Source organism: Leptopilina heterotoma, unplaced genomic scaffold, assembly GCF_015476425.1.
Source record: "Leptopilina heterotoma isolate Lh14 unplaced genomic scaffold, ASM1547642v1 Lhet_141, whole genome shotgun sequence".
Classification (NCBI taxonomy): domain Eukaryota; kingdom Metazoa; phylum Arthropoda; class Insecta; order Hymenoptera; family Figitidae; genus Leptopilina; species Leptopilina heterotoma.
The window spans coordinates 28,142-49,775 of record NW_025110860.1 but is presented as its reverse complement, the minus strand read 5'-3'; the positions used below and the strand labels follow the sequence as shown (position 1 = coordinate 49,775).

Below are 21,634 nucleotides of genomic sequence, written 5' to 3'. Positions count from 1 at the left end.
GACTATTTTCCTCTATTCGATTTTTCTTCAGAAAGTTTAATTCAAAAAATGTTTTGTTTTTCGCAGAAGTGTCTTAAGGATAGTGATTTATTTTTGTTTGCACAATTTACAGCGAACAACAATTGAAAGGATTTTTCGCTTTCAAGGAGATTCTTTTTTCTTTTCAAAAAGTTTACTTCTTACGTCGAATTACGCGTCTCCTGTATATCGTGCTAAGACCCATGGGAATTTCACGTCACGCGAGTTGGTCAATAATGGAAAAAAATCTAAGTAACTTCAGATAAAAACATAGTTTCTGTTATAGAAATAAGATATGAAATATGAAACAGACATGTCACACGATGAGTGCACTCTTTGTTGTTCTTTGATAAATGAAACTTCGGTTCGTGCCGTTTCTAGTTCAAATAAAATAAATTGAGTTTCATCATTTTGTTCTGAATCGATTCTTATATATTTTTAATATTTTTATTGATACAGTTCTTTATATTTTTATAGAGATTCGAAAAGGAAATGAATATTAGAAGAAGCAATGTTTGTTTTTAATCCGCTGTGGTCCTGCCTGTAAATTATAATTTAAGGGGTTTACATCCAGGTGGTCGATTCTGTAACTTTTCCACTTTCACTTTCCACTTTCACTTCCCACTCCCACTTTCCACATTCACTTCCCACCTTCCATTTTCACTTTCCCCTGACCACATTCACTTCCAATATTCCACTTTCCACCGTCCACTTTCTACTACCACATTCAACTTCCCACTCTCAGTTCTCACTCCCACTTTCCACTGCCCCAATTCACTTCCCACTTTCCTAATTCACTTCCTACTTTTACTGCGCACTTTCGCTTCTCATTTTTCCCTCCTAATGGTGGGAAAGTGAAAAGTGGGAATAGAAAGTGGAAGCAGGGAAGTGAGAGTGGAAACTGAAAGATGTGAAGTGTGAGTTGGAAGTAGAAAGTAGAAGGTGGGATGCGAATGTTGAAAGTGAAAGTGGGAAGTGAATTTCGGAGTGGAAGGTGGGAAGTGAAAGTGAGAGTGGAAAGTGGGATGTGAATGTGGGAGGTGGAAAGTGGTAGTGGAAAGTGAAAGTGGATCGCCCTGAAATTTTCTGAGTGTTCAAAATCCTAAGTATATGTAACCCCTCAATAATTATTTTGAAAACAGACTAAAACACATCGTTTAGTACACATTGCATATCAAGTACCTCAACTAATAAAGTACATCGATTAATAAGTACAACTTAGTAAATTTGCAAGAAGAATTATTTTGGAAATAAATCGACAACAGTTTGAGTGACATGGAAACTCTTTTCTTTCATGGTTGGTTTTTAAATTTAAATATTCTCCCTCAACATTTAGTAAGCTCATCGTCTGATTAAATTAGGTTTAATTCTGAAACTAATTTAAAACGAGGAACATATGTATATTTAAAAATGTTTTAGTTTTGACTTTAAGTAAATAAATCTTTTATTACAATGTAAATAAAAAAAGTCTTTTGATCATGGTCTATTTGTACTACAAGCGAGTTTGTAATTTTAAGTACTTTAATATGTTCAAAAGTCATATTTTTATAAAAGAGTAAAATCCTGTGTCAGAAAGTATAAAATGAGTGAAAATGAAAGAAAAATTAATTTTGAAACAAGACCAACTAATTAAATTCTGCAAATTAAATCTGAGAATATTTAATTTCAGTGGTTGGCTAAATATTTCCTGGAATACATTTAGGAAGTTCTACAATAAATGGATAAACTTTCCTAATATGTGAATGAAAATTCAAACTTCACTTGTTGTCAGTTATTTTGATAATTGAATTTTGTATTTCTATTCTCACTCAGCAAATTAAAGAAAATTGTTTATTTTTATTCATTTTATTATTAAAATATAATGTCAAAACTCAGAAATAAATTTATTTTTAGGTGAATTATTAATAAATGTAAATCAAATTGTTTCAAGTTGAGATAAAATTTAGATCCTCTAATTCGGTGTGTTGGACACAATAGATACAAGGATTTTCACTCATAAATCTATCCAGTTTCTAGGTCTCATGCACCTGTACAACTGGGATAACAACCAGGAGTGGTTGCCACCGAAATGCGCTCTAACAGTATGCTTTCATTGCTGCGATATCGAAAAAATAACAAATCATGACAAAGTTTTTTTGATTGGATATATGTAAACATTGAAGAACTTTGTTTGCTTTTAATTTTTTGCAGTAGTATTTCTTATATAATATAAACATTGAATTCCATTTTTATTTATTATTTTTTTTAATCTATATAAAGGTTACAAATAAAAGTTTAAAAAAAACTGAAACTATCAAGTAATTAAACACGTAATTTAAATGAACAAAATTTTTATTGTCATTTATCGTAATTTTGACTTTATTTTCTTCAATTTATTTATAAGTATAACAATTTAAATAAAGTTTTATTATTAAATTATAATTATTGTCAATATATTTGTCATAAAGAGATTTTGTTTAATTTTACAGGAGAGATAGAAGAAAATAAAAAAAATTATATAATTTAAAATCAACAATAACAGTCAGTTCCCCTTAGGCTATTATATCCTATTTCAAGTATTAAAAAACATTTCATAATAAATAAATTTTGTTTCCTTTCATGTACGATGCTACTATTTATGTTGGTTTAACGTTTTAGAGGAAATAAAATATAATTTTCGATTTAAAAAAATATAGCCTATATTTAATTTAAAAAACAATTTCACCGGATTTAGTATTAAAGGCAAACTGACAGCGAATATTCAAAAAAAAAGTTATTCTCAATTTTTTTTTAATTGATACGTGACGTATATATTGGGCTTTTATTTACATTGAAGGACGTTCATGTTTATTCATGATTTATAAAAAAGAACATATGTCATGATAATAAAGGGAAATATTATAATATATTTCTCGTTGAGCTTTATTTACATTACAGTGAACACAGTAATATGTCACTCAAATTTTTAAGGATATTTAAAAACGTTGAACGTAAAATTTATTTGGAAAATTTATTACCTTACTTAAATGAATAATAATGTATTTCATTATATGGGATCATATTTCGTGGTCACAATTTTTTTGCTGACCAGTCATGAACCAACATGAACTAAACTTTGAGGATTCTAATTTTAAGAAGGCCGTAAAATCCCTTCTACAATTTTAACATCGAGAAAAATATTTTTTACAATCATTTTGTGAACAACAAATTTTTCTGGAGAAACGTAAATTAAAATGGGACAAGTATATGATGACGTACTGTGAGATGGATTACTTGATAAATTGTATCGTTGATTCATAAAATCGTAGTAATGCTTTAAGAGAAACCGATACCCCCACCAGTTCCGAAGCGGACCAATCACGAGACAGGTATTAGTTTCTCGGGTATAAAAGCAGACTTCCGAATGGCACTCAGACAGTGTTTCTCCAGCTGCCAACAAGAGCAAACAGCAAACAATTCCTGAAATAATTTCCACGCGTTGGTAAATCAAAACAAGTTATTTAACCTCATACTGTCAAAGGATTGAATACCTAATTTCAATAAATTAAATTTATTTCAACTTAGAACGGTATCTTTTTCTAGTGTAAATATTCTCTACAACATAAATATTTTTGTTTTGAAGAAAAACTGTTATGGTAACTATAATAAATTTTCTAAACTGCATTTACCTCAGAAATATTTCCACGCTTCCTTTGATGTGATTTTACATAATCTTATTTAATTTAATAACAAAAGAGAATATACTTATTAAATTGCCTTACTAAAATGAAAAGAGATAATAATTAATTCTCTCTGATAATAATTAAGGTTAAAAAAATAATAATCAGAGAAGGTGCAAATAAATTTTAATATGTATACAGGATCTAGATATTATGAACAAAATTAATTTCTCTTCCTAAATATGAAGATACTTTAGAGGTAAAAATTTTATTCTCTCTTTTTGTAAATATAATTAACGCAATAGCATGGAATATTGTGCTTGGTTATGAAGATAATAACAACTGTCGTATAAAGAGGAAAAGCGACAGAGCGTTAAAACAGTAATGTGGTATTTCAGAATTGTAGTATCCAGCGAGAAGTGTGGATGTTCGCTTGAACTTCCTAGACTAGGAGTAAGAAACGCAATTAAAGTGCTGGCGTGCAGCACGAAACTGGCAAGCTCATAAAACCCCCGAGTGACTTTTCTCGCTTTTTAAACGTTTATCAGGAGCTACCTCTCGTAACCCCTTTGGCGACATTTTTCATCTGCGGTCCATTCGAGTTCAAAACTCTAGCCACGCTGTATTTTACCATACAAAACTGAATTATTTAAAATCCTCTTTACTCTTTTCTGAGAGTTTCTTGGCACGAGATTGGTCTTTTGGGAGTATATTCATTTCGTTTAGTTATGTTTTTTTCCAAAAGTACATTAACTCGTTCTAATTTTTTATTTTCATGAACAGCAGTCTAAATAGTTTCCTTTTTAAATAGGTAGTAAAAGTGTATTTTTGTTTTCAATTAAGGTTAATATTTTTATTAATGTCCATGGCTTAACATTGGGGTTCGTAAAACTTTTATTTTGTAAAACTTTAATCATTGTGTTATAAATACAAATTTACATATGATTCTGGAATATCATCATCTGCAGTTTAGATATAGATATATAGTTTAGTAGTAGAAATTGTTAGAACTTTATTAATTCTTTGCAAAGTGAATGGAATAATAATTATTTGACTATATTAAACTAATTTACATTCCTACCGAATTATTTTCTATCATATCCCATAAAAATCGGCGCTGTTGTAGCTTCTTAATATTTTACTACAGTAAAAAATAATTCCTTTACTTGATTCAATAGATAAAAAACTTTCCAGTAATTGGCGACATATATAAATTAAAAGACAGCTTTCGAAAGACTGTCTGTTTCGTGTACGTGAACTGTTGGTAAAAAGAATTCTAGAACATGATTGCAGAAGATATTCAGTAGTGTGCAATCGAACCTTTGAATTTCTGCTAACTTTCATTAAAACCGGAATTTCACCAATCATTTACTTTTACGATTTTCACGAAAGGGTTTTCCAATAATCCGCTATCGACAATTTTGGTAGGTACAACAGTTGTAATAGACTTTTTATATACTTAACATATATTATTTGCTTTGCATAATTTTGTTTTCGTTAATAAAGAGATTTTGATGCTACACTAGAAGAATTTATTCTTCAGTTATATTTATAACTGTTTTAAATTTCTTCTGACAGAATGTTCCAATTTTATTTTCGTATTTGTGTTGCAGGTCCAAATTTCCCTTATGTCCACAAGCATGGTCTTTTCAAGTCTCGCCAAGTAAGCATTCAAAGTATTAGATTTGATCTCAATCAGAACGAAATCAATTTTTAAGTTACTTAATTGAAATTAAAATTCAAGACAATTAGTATAAAAGATAAATTTATAAAAATACCACCAAGATTTTGTTTTGTTACATAATTTAATTTCTATTTGATTATCTAATATTAAAATTTTGGATAAAAAGTTGATTGTCGACATTATTTCAAGTTTCATTTCTTTCCTGATTTTCTATACTGTCTTTTTCCGTTGCGCAAGCAAAGTTCTAAGGCGCTTAAACATCCACAAAGACTTTTGTGCTTACATACTTATTACGTGTGCTTTGCATCTGTAAGAGGTTTTTACGTAAAAAGGTAACCTTCAACTTTTTCCTTTTTCTGCTAAAGAAATATCTCATGTTCTTGCTTACATTTGAAAACTTCATTGTAATGCAAATGGGAAAAAAATTAATAAATTACGAAATAAGACTTAATGAGAATGTAAGAAAGATTTTTTAAAAAATTACTTTAGATGAAAGAAAAATTTTTAAGCTAGAGTAGAAATAAAACAATGGTCAATTATTAATTGTATTATAAATTGTAACGTTGCAATTCTGCTCTTTTAATTTTGTCCTCGATCATGATGGAAAAATGTGAAGCTCCCCTTCATATTCTATATTTTGTAACTTAAATAAGGAGAAAATCATATGAAACTGTAAATAAACTGGAAAGTTCTTGAAAGCAGGAAGGTGACGGTTTTAGGACCCAATAAGCGAGGGTTAAGACTGAATTATTATAACTGTGCAACGATTTTATAAAATGCGACTGTACCTCCTGGCGTCAAAAAGAAAACATTACTACTGGTCGCTTACCGGGACTTAAAAAATACTTTGGATGTATTTTTAAAAATAAATCTAATTAAATAATTAAAACAATTAGGATGATTTATAATTGTCAATAATTCCCTTTTTGAAAAAATAATTTCTCTTCGAAAATGCAATCAAAAGAGAAATTTATAACGAAAGTCCAGTTGAAAAGTTAACGAAGGTTCGGTAAATAGTGAAGAACGTTGGCAGTTCGCAGTCGCACCCAGGTTTACCTTCATTAGCGATTTCGAAACTCGGTGAATTCTAGGACTCACGCGAGAACGAGTAAATACGATTTGCCACCGAGTTGTACAAAGGAAAAGCACTGAGAATTACGTCGAAAATTTTAGGAGCTTAGTACGACTAGTTAAATTGCTAAATTGATTGTCAGAAAAAAGAGATGAAGAAAGGGCTTTTAAAGTTTCTTCTCTTTAACAATATTAGCATTCTATTTCGATTACGTGAAAAAATCTGAAATTGTCCATTTTTGTATTTTACGATAACGATTAATTAGAAAAAAATTGTTTTTAAACTATTTACCAGAAAACAAAATATCAAGTAATTACAATTGTTTTTCTCTCACGTGCCTCTTGAGAAGTTCATTCACCAAGGGAACTCGACGACAGAAAGCAGGGATTCTCATGGGGTAGAAAGCATGAAAGCGTGACACAACCCCAAGACTCGGCGGTATTTGTAAAGTGAGTCAAGATAGTGGTGTGAGGAAGGAGAGAGAGAGTGAGGGTATTCCCATTCCATATACAGCGCAAAGAGCATTACACTTGGGGTATTTTATAAGAGGAAGGTTTGCTCAAAATAGCACCTTAATACTTTATGTCGAGGCTCGTTTCTCACTTCTTAAGCCATGTATCCTTCCTTTTCTGTCATTTTTCCTTTTTATCCTTGTACTTCCACCATGTCGTCTTCTTTTAACTTTCAAGTTTTATGGCCTATTTTTACTGCGACGACGATTATCTAATTGCTTTTCATATTTTTTTAAAAAAGAATCTAATTTCTTTAATTTTATGGAACTTTATGAAGTTTTAATCTGTGAAAGCGTAAAAAATATCAAAACTCTAAAAAATTTTGACTGCTGTTAGTCTGTAGTAATTGTACAGACAATTAAGAAATGAAACTTTGTCATTCTAACGCAAATTGTTTGTAATTAGATGACAGGAGGAAAATTCCCATTCGTTCTTAATTTCCGCTTTCTAGACTAGAGGCAAGTCAAAAATCAAGTTAGGACGAACAATGTCGAATGGGTAGAGAGTATCTACTTAAGTATTTAATCGTTTTGGTAGAACATGACATTTCGGTACTTAGATCCTTTTAACCATTTAGTCGTTTGCCTCACTGACGTTAAAGAATTTTGATTGATGACAAGTGTCATCATGGTATTTCAACCAATCGCGACCGTCATCATAGAATTTTAACCAATCGGGACAGTCATCATGGAATATTCAACCAATCACGACCGTCATCTTGCCAAACTCATCCAAAAAAAATTAACTGTTTTTCTATTAGGATTTTGTAGAACAGTTTGCCAAAGATTTATCAAGTCTCGCGTCAACAGGAGTAAGACCCTCTGTTAAGTTAATATTCTAAACATTATAATTATCTTAGGATGTCGTGATCAATTCCCAGTAAATGAATTAACCCTTAACACCATCACTGTGAATTAACTCTAAAGATATATTTAAATTAGAATTATTAAAAAATATAGAGAAAAGTTTCACTAGAGTAATCTATTATCGATTACTGAAGAATCGAGGTTCTTTTCTGGGCTGAATTCCAGAAAGAGCATTACCTCCAAAGACTGTATTTTCGCTTATCACGAATGTACTTTAATGTTCGCTGCCAAAGTATGAAATTGCTTTAAGTCATCTGAATTATTTTTGACTTTGTAAAAAGTCATTTTTTTGTTAATTTATTAGGAGTGCATGTAAGTGAATATGTCAGCAGAACAAAAACAAAGTTAAGCGAAATGAAAAGAAGCAAGAAAACGGCTCGAAGAATAAGGTTGAACTATTTACGATAATTTTGCATAAATTTGATGTTAATATTTCACTGGAGAAACACGACTTTACATTTAGGAGAAAGGAAGGGAAGCCCAATCTGGTACGAAGATAGATGTTGTTATGTCTCAGAATGAAACCAACATATCCTAAATTATATATGTATAAATTGTCCGGCATCGGTGATTCAAACCTGATTTATTCACAGAGCGGAAGGCTCTGATATTAAGGGACAGAATTTAAGAAAGAGTGACTGTTAAGTTGAAGTTAAATTATTAAAGTTTTTATTTGAATCCTTTACAATTAGAATCAGAGAGAAAGAGTAGATCCAGATGTCTTCAGGGATACTGAAACAAAATTAGAACTTTGTGGAATCAATCGAGAATTGAAATGGGGACAAGATTTTTAGAGTATTAGTAACTTACCTTTTAAAACTATTCTTAAAGGCGTAGACCCAACAAGCGATACCTCCATTAGAGTGAGGTCGAAGAAATGACGTTGTCTAACGGAAACAGAATATGCAGTAGATTTCCTTCGAATTTTTTTGGGGACAGCCAAAGTGAAAGGTCCGGAGTCCAGGTGTCGAATTATTGATTTGACGTTGAAGTCGAAATAATGCAGTCTTTAGAAAATTAGAAATGTACCTCGCAGTAGAAATTATCTCCTTGAATGAACTTGATAAATACGAGATTTAAAGAATGCACTTGGTACTTGAAGAGATTTTTGGAACTGGAGTCGAAGAATAAATTCGATGACAATACACAACTTGTTAACTTGGTGGCGGTTTCTGGACTGACACGAAATAGACACGTGGGGGTAGTACACGACTACTTAACTTGGTGGCGATTCCTGGACTGACAAATTCGGCAAGAGTGGCACCTTTTATAATATTCCTTTTGCAAATGAGATGACAATGTGATGATTTTTTGTTGTAATACAATTATACTTATTGTATACTTATAGTATGTGAGAAAACACTGCTCAGAAAGGAAATAAAATTTTGCAAATTTAAATATGATTTCGCCTTGGCTGAACGTATGTTGTCAAACATGTTCATGGGAAAGATGTGACATAGACGGATTCTGCAAAGGAGGTTGGAGGGGGATTGCATATGACAGCAGGTGGGTTTTGGTAGTCCAATGTCTCTTATAGTTTTTATATAACATATGCGAAACGTGATGCTTTCGATCTTAGAGAACTGCACGTAAAAGCACGTGTGCACACCTGTACTCTAACTTTTTCATATCCTTCTGGCGGCTTCAAACGTGTCATGGCGTTCCCTACGTGAGTCGTTTGCCAATTTTTGGGAATTCGATTTGAATCTCAAAAAAAAGAATGCATCAGCAATTTCAAGTCCCAATATGTACAAGATTTCCATAACTATTTTTTAAATGCATCTGTTATCAATGATGATTGACGACGAACATCTATAATGTTAGAATTAAAACATCATTACGCGAGGTGCTTCTCACTCATGAAATAGCACCATATTCTGATTCAGATTTCGTAAAAGTCTGTCACTGAACGCGTGTGCAAGGAACTAGGTAAAACGCTCAACTTCGCATGATTTCGTAAAAATCTGTCAAGCAATGTTTAAATGAATCTAACGGAATCTTAAGTGAGAAGCCCCTCGTCATTACATAAGCTCTAAAGGAATCCTGTTTCAAAATACACCAGCTTATGAAAATATTTACCGTAAAAAATTAATTGAGCCTTAATGAATTAAAAAATTAATTAAAATAGGAGCCCTATAGTCGAATTTCGTGATATAATAAATTTGGTATCGCAGCGAAAATTCTAAATAGTTTTACAAAAGAAAACCATGTTACGCTATATATCACAAAGTGGAAAATGACTTATGACTCTACTTCGAATTAGCCTCGATAACCTCAGTATACAATTCAGAGAGGCTAACGTTTGATATGTAAATCTGGCAATTATACAGAGTAATTGTGGCAATTACACAATTATTACAGGCTTAGAAACCACCTTGAGGACTATTAATTTCATGACTGTCAAAATGTCTCTGAATTAATATTGTGAACCTGATGCACTTGTGTCAAGACAAAATTATAATATTGTGAGAGAAAAATAATTTGCGTATTTATTTTGTTATTTATTAACATTTCAAAAGTTACATTTACATTACTCATGTAATCAAAACAAGAGTGAATTTACTATTCAGCATGCTATTCCTTGTTTTCCTTCGAAGAATTATTTCGCATCTCGGTTCTCCTTGTTTTCGCCTCTGAGGTCGACCTCTTGACCACTTTCTCAAAATTTACAGTCCATATTTCTGTTAAGAATTGATAGCGTACATTTCACTGTTTACAGTGATTACTTTGGAAAATTTTTGAGGAACTATTTTGTGCTAGTAATTTTAGAAACATATTTCGTTCGATAGGAACCATTTCAGTGATTGTGGGCTGAATTTTGTGAATTCAAGCATATCAATTTGTCTAAAGGTTGTAAACCCTTTGAATATGTGCAGCAATAATAATGAATAATTCATTTATGCCAGGGCATCTATTCTTGTCTTGGTTAGATCAACTTTTAAATAATAAAAATTTTATCGAAACATTAGTAAGTGAATGTATTAATTCGCATAAGAAATACAGTGGGGCAAATGTATTAATTTAACAATAAATTAGGTTTGTTCGATAAATAAGAAGTTTGATAATAAAGAAGTTCTTAAAAATCAATGAACTGATATTTGGAAATCTTCAAGTTCTTTTCTTAAAGCTTACAGTATTACTTGCATCAGAATTCAGTGGCTAGTATGAAAGTGTTTTGTCTACAGGTGTGACGGCAATTTTCAGAAATGATGCCCGTTATCAACCTGGAGTTCAAGCGTGTCCAGACGATTTCCCGAGGGTGTTTATCTGCGATCCGCTTCGGCCTTTTGAATCCTCCCACCTCCATCTACCATTCCTTTTCCCTCAGGTCAAGATATTTTTCTTTTTCTTTCCATTTTACCTCTGCTTCTTTTTTATTTTCTTCTCTACTACTGCCTGGTTTTCTTTACTTTTCTCAACTCACTTCCGTTTCAATTTTCCTGGAATTTTTCACATTCGATCGATTGCCCTCTATAGGGTAATTGGCAGCTGCCAATTGAAACATTTCAAAAGAGTATTTAGAATCAAAAGATATGTATTCAATTAAAAGTTCTTTTACAACACTTGAAATCCTTATTAAAGAAAAATGAAAACTTTTTTAGCAATATAAACAAAAATTTATAAAATGTTTAATTTTTATTTCGTTTTCTATGTTTTGAATTTTTTATATTCATTTTTTTTGAAAACAAATAATGTACGAGAGAGAAAGAGAGGGTTTGGCAGAAGGCCAAGAATGGTATTTATCATCTAAATCAATCATTCCATCTCCAAGTCCTTGAGTTCCATGCCGGATCACGTACTTTTGGTCCTGATCTTGTAAGGAATCCACTCTGATGAGCTGCACTTCACAAACCATGATCTATATACAGTAACTAACATCCCCTATCTTCGGTCATTGCTCTGAGTACACGAACTATTCTGCAGATTCAATTCACATGTCTCTTCATGAGTAGAAGTGCATTAGGTACTTGAGGAATTCTATTTTGTCATGTGTCTTCAAGTATCTTTTAGATCCGTCCTCTACACCGTACTTTTGACAAACATCATTAGTTCTAAAAGTACAGATATGTTGTAGACGTTAAGAAATAAACTAAAATTCTAAAAGTAGAATAAAAATAAAAATTACCTTAATTTGCAATTTGATTCATAGGGATAACAAAAGCAAATCGTAAGTTTATTAAATATTCTTATGAACCACGTTCATATAGTAATCTACTGTTGACAATTATTTAAATACAATTATATTTATGTGCAAAGTATAAATTTAACTAATGATGATATTCATGTGGTAATAACTTTAAATTTAGATTAGGTTATGAGGTATCTATAGATTTTCCACAATAATTGTGTACACAGAAATATAAAATGTTATAACGCATAGAATATTTATTTAAATAAGTTGCGTCAAGTCTGATGTCTAACCAATCAAAACTAAGTATCAAAATATTTCGTGTTTTTTTTTTAACTAATAGGCTTAAATTGTAAGATTTGAAGACAAAACAATGTAGTTTCTATGTAAATTTGATCGTGTTTACCCAGAAGGGCACATGTTCTCTGATTGCAGGCGACGCAGGGACATAATGTTGCGCGTGCTGGGAGTTCGACTGTTGTCGAGGCTACTGGTCCTTGTCTGTTCGCTCTCGTTGCTGTCACTCCTCTTCCTCAGTCGCTGTGGCTTCAATAATCTCGACACGGACCTCATTGACACTGCTGGTGAGTTAAAATTACAATCCTTAATTAAGTTAAAAAAGTAGTTTCCAAAATGAACTAATTTTTTCATTCTCATCATATTTGTTTGAATATTAACGGGACAGACCATTTCGTACGTTTAGTATTCCTACAATCTAAAAGTTACTTAAGTAACGTAAAAAAGATACAATATCAAGGTTGGCGCGTTAAAAGTTAGAGTTTGGTATAAGTCTAAATAATAAATTTGTTTCTCTGCTGAGTCTATTAAGAAATTAGTTGTTCCTTTACTCTCTTTATCTCCTCCCTCTGCATCACTGTTTTGTCATTCAACATCCTCCAGTTGAATGACAAGTCAATCCCCCAGTCCTTAAACATCCTTTACTGGATCTTTAACGGATCCTTTATGGTTCCTGTACAGGAATATACTTGAGGAAACCCTGCAAAATCCTTTACGGATTCCGTACAGGATCCTTTTTACAAACAAGTACCTACAATTTATAAAGGTGCAAGTGTTCCTGTATAGGTACCTTTACATGAAACATTGATACCAATGTTCCAACACTGAAACCTACATGGGATCCTAACAAGATCCCATGGATCACCGAAGGACCCATCAGGGTTCCTGTATCCATCAGGTTCCCTTCAGGATCCTGTTAAGGGACTTAGCTTACAACATTTAGCAAATGACCCATCAGGCAAAGTAGAGGTCTGCATTGCACAGCAATGCAGTTTCGTTTACAAGAGTAAACAAAACTGCTTACCCTTATTGTATTATAATTAAAATTGAAAAAATCCTTACACCTCAACATTTTCTTGTAGTCCTGCATTAAAAAAAAAGTGTTAAATGTCCTATTGCAGGGGATAAAAAGTTGTATTAACACATCGCCCAAGTGGGCGTCAAGCTTATGCTCCTGAGCCGATTCTGAAAATTTAGTTGGAACTCTTCCAGCTTTACAAAAACAGCTGACACAGCTGGGACTTGAATTTCAGGATTCACAGGAAATCCAAGCTTTTCCAGGATGCCGCCATTTCGTAGGGTCGTCTCATAAATTGCGACACCCTCGTTGAGACGACAGAACGGAAGTAAACAGTGACGTTAAGTAGCTCCGCAACAAGATCTCGAGAGAGTCTCGTATAATTGTCGACGTCATAATTTTCCTTCTATTATTTCCTGGTCTCATTACAAATTCTTCTCTTCCAAGTGACAATTACGCGAAAACTTTCTCCTAATTTATCACTGTCAAAAAAAAAGATTTATCATTTTTGATAGAAAGAATTTTTTTTTTTTAAAGCAAAAATGTAAAGATAATACCAGAAATATTGCTGTTTTATAAGATGACAAAAATTTATCAAAATCCCTACTTTGGGAGACTTGGAAATAAAGCTTTTTTAAATGAGGAAAAAATAAATTAACTACAATATTAAGACCACTTTGAATTCTAAGAATGTGTCAAGAAACAATTATATTCCTAACTGCATGATGAATTGTCTAGAATTCTTAATTGCTTAATCCGGTGTTGGTTATCTCCACAAGTTACTATAACTGATATAACAGGCGCTGCGGAACTCTGGTAAGATAAATGACCGAGGATCAGGACCATATTATTTAACTCTCGAGTTTAATTAATGCTCTGCACCAACCATGCTACTCTTTACGTTTAATTTGTACAATATTTTTGAATGCATGCAAATGGTAAAATATCCACTATCTGAATAGACGACGTTCATTGCAATTACTCGTTCCTTTTTTTTTCTACCCACTTTTTAAAATCAATCCTGCTTTTAATGTAAATTATTATCATCTACCTTTTTAATATTCCTTAATTTATATCAAATATTGAGTTAATTATTCTATTTTAAAAAATTTTCTTCTTTTTAATAAGTTTTAAAATGAATGGCATATTTCAATAAAAATGGAAATGCAATTACTAATTCTTTTTTCCTGTTTAAATTTTCTGTTTTCTATTAAATTGTCAAGTGAGATTAAAGTTGATTAGAGAGCTATTCATTGTCGGAATATTAGAGTTGAGCAAATGAAAAAGCGAGATCGTCTTGTCTCTCGTTTTCATTATGAGATTCCAAATGTGCTCTCTGAATTTATGATCTGCTTTTATTAAGCTCGGAACGTAATATTACAACTCAACATGTTTTTTTCCTTTTTTCTTCAATTAACGTTTGTTCTGTATTTGTTACATCTATGAGCATTCAAAAATATGTGATATTAATATAATGATGCTACACATAGATGTTGGATTTAAATGTCATAATTAAAGAATTTAATAAAATTTTTATTTTAAATTCTTTCAGTAATATTTTTTTACTCATCTAAAGCACAGTAATAAACAATTATTTTTAATAAATTATACAAATAATACATTATTCATACACTACCGTCCATAAGTAAGTGGACATACACCTGTTACTTTAATTGTTTAAAAAATGCAGTAATTAGGGTCGATTCTGCAACTGTTTCACTTTCCACTTTACATTTCAGTTAAAATACTTTCAGACTTTTCAAACATATTATTTAAATTTGTCTCATTTTTTTCCAGAGCTGCTGCATAAAATGTACACTCCACTTTTTTTTTAATGTTGTGCTTTGTTTTCTTCTACAAATTAGAGATAGTAAAATAAAAAAAAAGTTATCGACAACACGTACCATCGTGAGAAAGCGAATGTAAACGTAAATTTTCAATGGTGCTACAGGGAATTTTTAAATTAGTCAGTGGCGACAAGCGTTTTCGTGCTTTCACATTGATGAATAAACCCCTTCAAAAAAAAAAAAAATAAAAATAAATGGTTAAAAAAATAAATAATAAAAAAAGAAATACATTACTGTGGATCGTCGTGTTTCGGTAAACAACAGAGGCAACATTTTCCCCGTTCCCAAGGAGAGTGAACAAATTTTACCTTCTCTCGTGTCATTGCTTTTCTCTCATGAGATTTCCGGTCCCTGTCGTCGACACCAAAGCAAACCGGAAATTGAAATAGTTCAATCGATGTTGATCTGTCAACATTTACTTTTCACAAAAATTCCTCTTGGATGATATTTGAAACATTTTGTAAAAAATCAGCTTCATATGAGAAATTTTAAAATTGTTCATTAAAAATATTTGGTAGAGAATATTTGATAAAGAGTAAAAGAAATTTTTATGCAACGCATTCAAACGATTTGTTATGTCTCAGAACAAAATCAACATATCCCAAATTAGGATTTATTTAAATTGTCCGGCATCGGTGATTCAAACCTGATTTTTTCACAGAGCGAAAGGCTTTGATATTAAGGGAAAGGTTTTAAGAAAAAGTAACTGTTAAATTGAAATTAAATTATTAAAGTTTTTATTTGAATCCTTTACAATTAGAATCAGAGAGAAAGAGTAGATCCAGATGTCTTCAGGGATACTGAAACAAAATTAGAACTTTGTGGGATCAATCAAGAATTTAAATGGGGACAAAATTTTTAGAGTGTTAGTAACTTACCTTTTAAAAATATTCCTAAAGTCGTAGACCCAACAAGCGATACCTCCATCAGAGTGAGGTCGAAGAAATGACGGTGTTTAGCGGAAACAGAATATGCAGTAGATTTTCTTCGAATTGTTTTCGGGCCAGCCAAAGTGAAAGGTCCAGAGTCCAGGTGTCCTATTAAATTGAAATTAAATTATTAAAGTTTTTATTTGAATCCTTTACAATTAGAATCAGAGAAAAAGAGTTAATCCAGATGTCTTCAGGGATACTGAAACAAAATTAGAACTTTGTGAAAGGTGCGGAGTCTAGGTGTCGATATAAAATAGTTGAAACACCCCTCTGCCTGAGAGTGATCGAATTATTTATTTGACGCTGAAGTCGAAGTAATGCAATCCTTAGAAAAATAGAAATGTGCCTCGCAGTAGAAATTATCTTCTTGAATGAACTTGACTGAGACGAGACTCGAAGAATGCACTTGGTACTTGAAGAGATTTTTTGGACTGGAGTCGAAGAACAAATTCGATGACAGTACACAACTAGTTAGCTCGGTGATTATTGCTGGACTGACACGAAGAATACGCGAAGTTGATTTGAGGGTGACTTCTGATTTTGTTAAAATAAAGTTTTAAAAAACTGTCCACTTTTCACGCGTTTAGGGTGGCATAAAATCATTGTATAATTCCTTTTGTAAACTTATTTTCAAAAAATGTTTCCAACTTATTTTTTCAATTAATCAATTTTTATTGAATTGAATTTATTAAAATTAAAGTGTATTTACTTTGAAATGTATATTTTAAGTTTCTCTGCAAATATTGAATGTCCATATCGCCTGCCGTCTCAATAATGCAGGAATGTCAATTCTTCCACACATACAAAGGATATTGTCCAATATCGAAAATCGATATTTGAAATTTAACATAGGAGAAATTTGATCTAGCTTCAGTAATATTACTATACTTTAATAAAATTCACATTTTTACCTATCTTATTGAAGGGTAATAATATTACAGCGAAATTTATAATTTAAAACACCTTGGTTTTTGAGAAATAATTTATAAATTCTAAATTAGGAAGATTAAAGTAAGCATTAATTATTATCCAACTTTAAATTTCCATTTATTACGAACGGTCATTGGAAGATAATCAAAAATGAATAATAATTAAAATTTAATTTTACCTTTATTCAAGGATTAATGAAAAATCTTCATATATATATTATTTCAATTTTATGTTTTATCATGTGAATAAATTTTATTAATAATATAGTATTGTTTTCGTAATTTATTTAAGCGAAAAAAATAGAAAAATGTTTTCCAGGTCACCTGCATAATTTATCTTTTGGTTCGGATTGGCTGTTGATAAACTGAAGTTTCAATATTCTGAAATCACTGGAAGGGAAGCAATCGTCGTCTCGAAAGTTCGCAATTTCGTTGCGGTACATCACATCTAGCGGCAATTATACCGGATATTGGTTTAGTTGAACTATATAAATTTCAGATCTATTTTACCGAACATTATCAAATATTGTCATTTATTTAACGTATCTATAAACATGAAAAAGAAATATTTCACGAAATAATGAAAAAAAAAAAATGCTGGAAACTTTTTTTAAAACTCATTAAAAGTTAAATCTGTAAATAAATAAGATGGAGGCCTGAATAATTTTTGAATGAAGACTCTTCGTATTCAGCATATGCCACGTAATGAAAATTTAATTAGCGCACAAGGAAAACTTTACAAGCAAAATTATAATTATCTGTTTCATGTTGTACGTGCTTTGTATAATAACAAGCTTAAATAGAAAAAGAATCTCTTACTACTTGTTTCTCAGAGTTTTTAAAAAATATGTCCTCACTACATCCGTTGTTATTAAAAGTAATCTCATAAATAGTAAAAACTCTGTTCCTTTAAAAAATTCACCTCTATCATCATTAGCAAAAATTCGCGCCTTAATTTTAAATGTCTTATAAAGTAAAACATTTCAATTGATCTCAAAAACTCAATACAATAATTGTATTCCATTATTTTACTACAGATATGTTGACGATACGATCATTTGCATTCATAGGGACCATATTGACTTTGTCATTAACACTACAAATTGATAATCAAATTAATTTTCTGAAAGTTACTTTAAATGTTATAAAAAGAATAATTGGTATCAAAAGTCAACCTCTTCAGGTAGATTTATCAATTGCTTCTCTCAAATCATCCAATTCAGCTAAAAAATTAATATTGTGTTTGGTGACAGAACGATTCTGTAATTAATAAGAAGGAAAATATTAGTTTTCTTAATAAAGCGTATTAGTATTATTTTTTTAATTTTAGATGTGTAATTGTTGTATATTTATTAATTTGGTGTTTCATTCATTGAATTACCCTAAAGATGACGGTAAACCAAATCATCAAAACTCTGCAACTTGACAAAATAACATAAATATGTTTTTACCTTCCATTGATTTTTACTTCTCATCTAAAATTACTTAGAATTATAAAATGAAACGTTGGTGTGTGAAATTAATTGTAGTTTCTCTAAAAGAAATTGCTGCCGGAATTTTCGACCATCTAGAAAGATAAAACTAACCAGGGTCATCCTAATAGATTTTCTAAAAGGTGCTATCGGTTTCCGACTGTTGGGTCGTTTTTTTTAGTCTTTCCTTTCCCCGTAACCTTTGTGCAAGAACGAGGGGTGGAATAGCGTTAGACAACTCAAGTCGAGGGTGGAGATACTCTAAGAAACTTTCCTATTATTCGAGCAAGACTACCTATATCCTTCTGGCTGGAAAACCCTTTAAAGGAACCAGTAACTTAAACTAAAAATAGTAGCTAAAGCATCGAAGACATGAAATCGAGCGTAAGAGTTTACGATCAAATTATGCGATACATGCAGTGAATATTTGCAAAGTGCGGCAAAACTTGAAGCTACAACGACAGCTGACTGAACTTTTTACCCTTTTACGTCCTTTGAAAGATAAAAGCTCTTGGCTTTTAGTAAAAGTACCTTTTTTACGTTCACTGATCTTATATCAACTGCTTTGGTTTCTTGTGGTATTTCTTTATTCTCTAACATTTTTATAAAAAAAGAAATTGTTAAACCAAAAGAAAAAAGATCGATGAAGAATTTTTAATTAGCATATTTGAAAAGAAAAAATTTGTAAAAAGAAAGTTCAAAGTGAAATTTTTAATAACACGTCTTTAAAAATAATTTTAATCCCGATTTTAATAAATATTTCAATTATACGTTATTGATAAAGTTCATATAAAGTCTATATACTGTTTAAAATATAAAATTCTCTATGAAAATGATGAGATTAAATTTATTTTACAGCCAAATAGTAAATATTTTATTAAGCAATTTTTTTTTGTGCTGCAAGTTATAATGAAAGTAATAAAATTTTTATATTGTCAATAAACGCATTATATATTATTTATTATTCAGGTTTTAAAATGTGTTGAAAACAAAAATATTCCGAAATCTGTCATGAAGCAATGGAAAATTTTTCCTTGACATGAATTTTGTTTTTCTGCGATGTAATACTAAAGCCACTGGTAATTTGTAAAGGGTTTAGTGTAGTTAAAATAGCGGTGTGTGATGCTATCAAACCCTCTTTCCTCGTAAAAAGTTCCATCTACTCTCCGGCTCGTAAACCTGCTGGTAGGTATAAATTACTTTTAAATGCTTGCGCTTCCTGCTTGGCAGGGGTATCGCACGTGGTAATAAATAATGTCACGTGCATACGAAGCCACATGTCTCGAAGGAAAATTCAGTGCCATCGAGTTCTGGCCCTTTGACCTACACCCTTTCACTCATTCTTATCGCACTTGCTGTACAGTTCTACGTTTATGAATCAATGAAATGTTTTTATATGATTTTATATGATTAAAGGTGTGTCGTATTCCATTTTTTAATGTAACAATTCTTTTAATTCGAAAATATTATTGTCAACGGCGACCATATTAAAATCTATTTATTTTTGGCGGAATACTTTTAATTGCCACCAAATTAATTAGTTGTGTACTGTCATTGAGTTTGTTCTTCGACTCCAGTCCAAAAAATCTCTTCAAGTACCAAGTGCATTCTTCGAGTCTCGTCTCAGTCAAGTTCATTCAAGAAGATAATTTCTACTGCGAGGCACATTTATAACTTTCTAAGGACTGCATTACATCGACATGAACATCAAATAAATAATTCGGCCACTCCTAGGCTAAGGGGTGTTTTATCTAATTTACATCGACACCTGAACTTCGGACCTTTTACTTTGGCTGGCCCGAAAACAATTCGAGGGAAATCTACTGCATTCTCTGTTTCCCCTAATCAAGATGATTTCCTCAACCTCACACTGAAGAAGGTCTCGCTTGTTGGGTCTATGATTCTAAGAATAATTTTAAAAGGCAAGTAACTAATACTTTTAAATTTTGTCCCAATTTAATTTCTTGACTGATTCTACAAAGTTCTAATTTTGTTTCAGTGTGCCTGAAGATATCTGGATCTACTCTTTCTCTCTGATTCTAATTGTAAAGGATTCAAATAAAAACTTTAATAATTTAATTTCAATTAAACAGTTCCTCTAAAATTACTGCAACCTGTCTAACGTATAGATTAATTAAAATTATATTTTACCGAAAGGGTTTTAAGACAAGTTTCCTCAATTGAAAAATGCCATGAATGTTAAATAAGCCTTCTGTATTATGAGCTAGATGAGAATATCAGAGTGGACTTACCGTGGTTGTGTTTGGTTTCAGGATGAAGTACCAAAAATATAAGAATAAAACAGTTATTTAAATATAAAGTTTTTATTCTCTTTAGATTGAAAAATAAAAGAGCAGTTGAATTGGAAAATAATTGTTTGCTCTTTTTAGAAATGAAACATTGTTATTTGGTTTACTGCAATGAATCCGCTAATCGATTTCCCATGTGGATGTTAGTATGAAGCACCGATCTCAATAAGCGTAATTCAATTCTCAAGCACTGCCATATTGCTTTCTGTAGTACTATTACTTCATGGCAATACTGCCAACATAATTCTTGGGCACCTGGTTCTGCAGATGTGGTATTGTACATAATGCAGAGAACAATATCAAATTATCTTGGTTAATTGGATAAATCTGATTCGCTTCTACACCACAAGATAAATTTTCTATTTTACTTCTTTAGAATATTGTTTTAGTTCTTAGGAAGTTATTGATTGTAATTATCAACATTTATTTCATTACTTTTTTATTTTTTAATTGTTTAGTTTTTCAAATTACATAGTTTCTTCTATATTCTTTATGTGAAGAGAGTAGATATGCAAATTAGGTAAGGGAAGACATTCGTATGTTGTTAATTTTGAAAAGTAGAATAAAGTAATATTACCTTACATTGACTTTAAGTTCTTTGTTTTAATACTACGTCTGTTTAGACAATTTCCAATTAAGATAATTGCTTTACAGATTGCAATGAAATAGAAATAAGTCTACTGCGTTCGATTCAATATTAAGAAGGGATACCGGGTAAAGAAAATCCTAACTTCGCTAAGAGTTCAGTTTTGAATGGTGCGTCACCTGAATAACTTTAATTTATTAAAGTGCGGATGTGTTAAATTTGTAAAGTGAATAATTTAATTTTATCGTCCACTAATTTAATTAAATGTTAATAAGGACAGCACTAGGTTTTAACCACCAAGGAACACATTTTTTTAACTGGAAGG

At 31.2% G+C, this 21,634-nt stretch overlaps 1 protein-coding gene across 5 annotated transcripts in view; it reads left to right on the top strand.

Annotated features, from left to right (window-relative positions):
* The window catches only part of LOC122498055 (chondroitin sulfate N-acetylgalactosaminyltransferase 1), an 85,410-nt gene that overhangs the window by 48,768 nt on the left and 15,008 nt on the right, over positions 1-21,634 (top strand). For 3 of the 5 annotated variants that reach the window (XM_043605584.1, XM_043605583.1, XM_043605582.1), the window contains 2 exons: positions 5,270-5,319; positions 12,355-12,503. In XM_043605584.1, coding sequence (XP_043461519.1) covers positions 5,285-5,319; positions 12,355-12,503 — 184 coding nt within the window. In that variant the 5' untranslated portion in view covers positions 5,270-5,284. The remainder of the gene's footprint in view (positions 1-5,269; positions 5,320-12,354; positions 12,504-21,634) is intronic. The other 2 variants (XM_043605586.1, XM_043605585.1) reach the window with 1 other exon arrangement.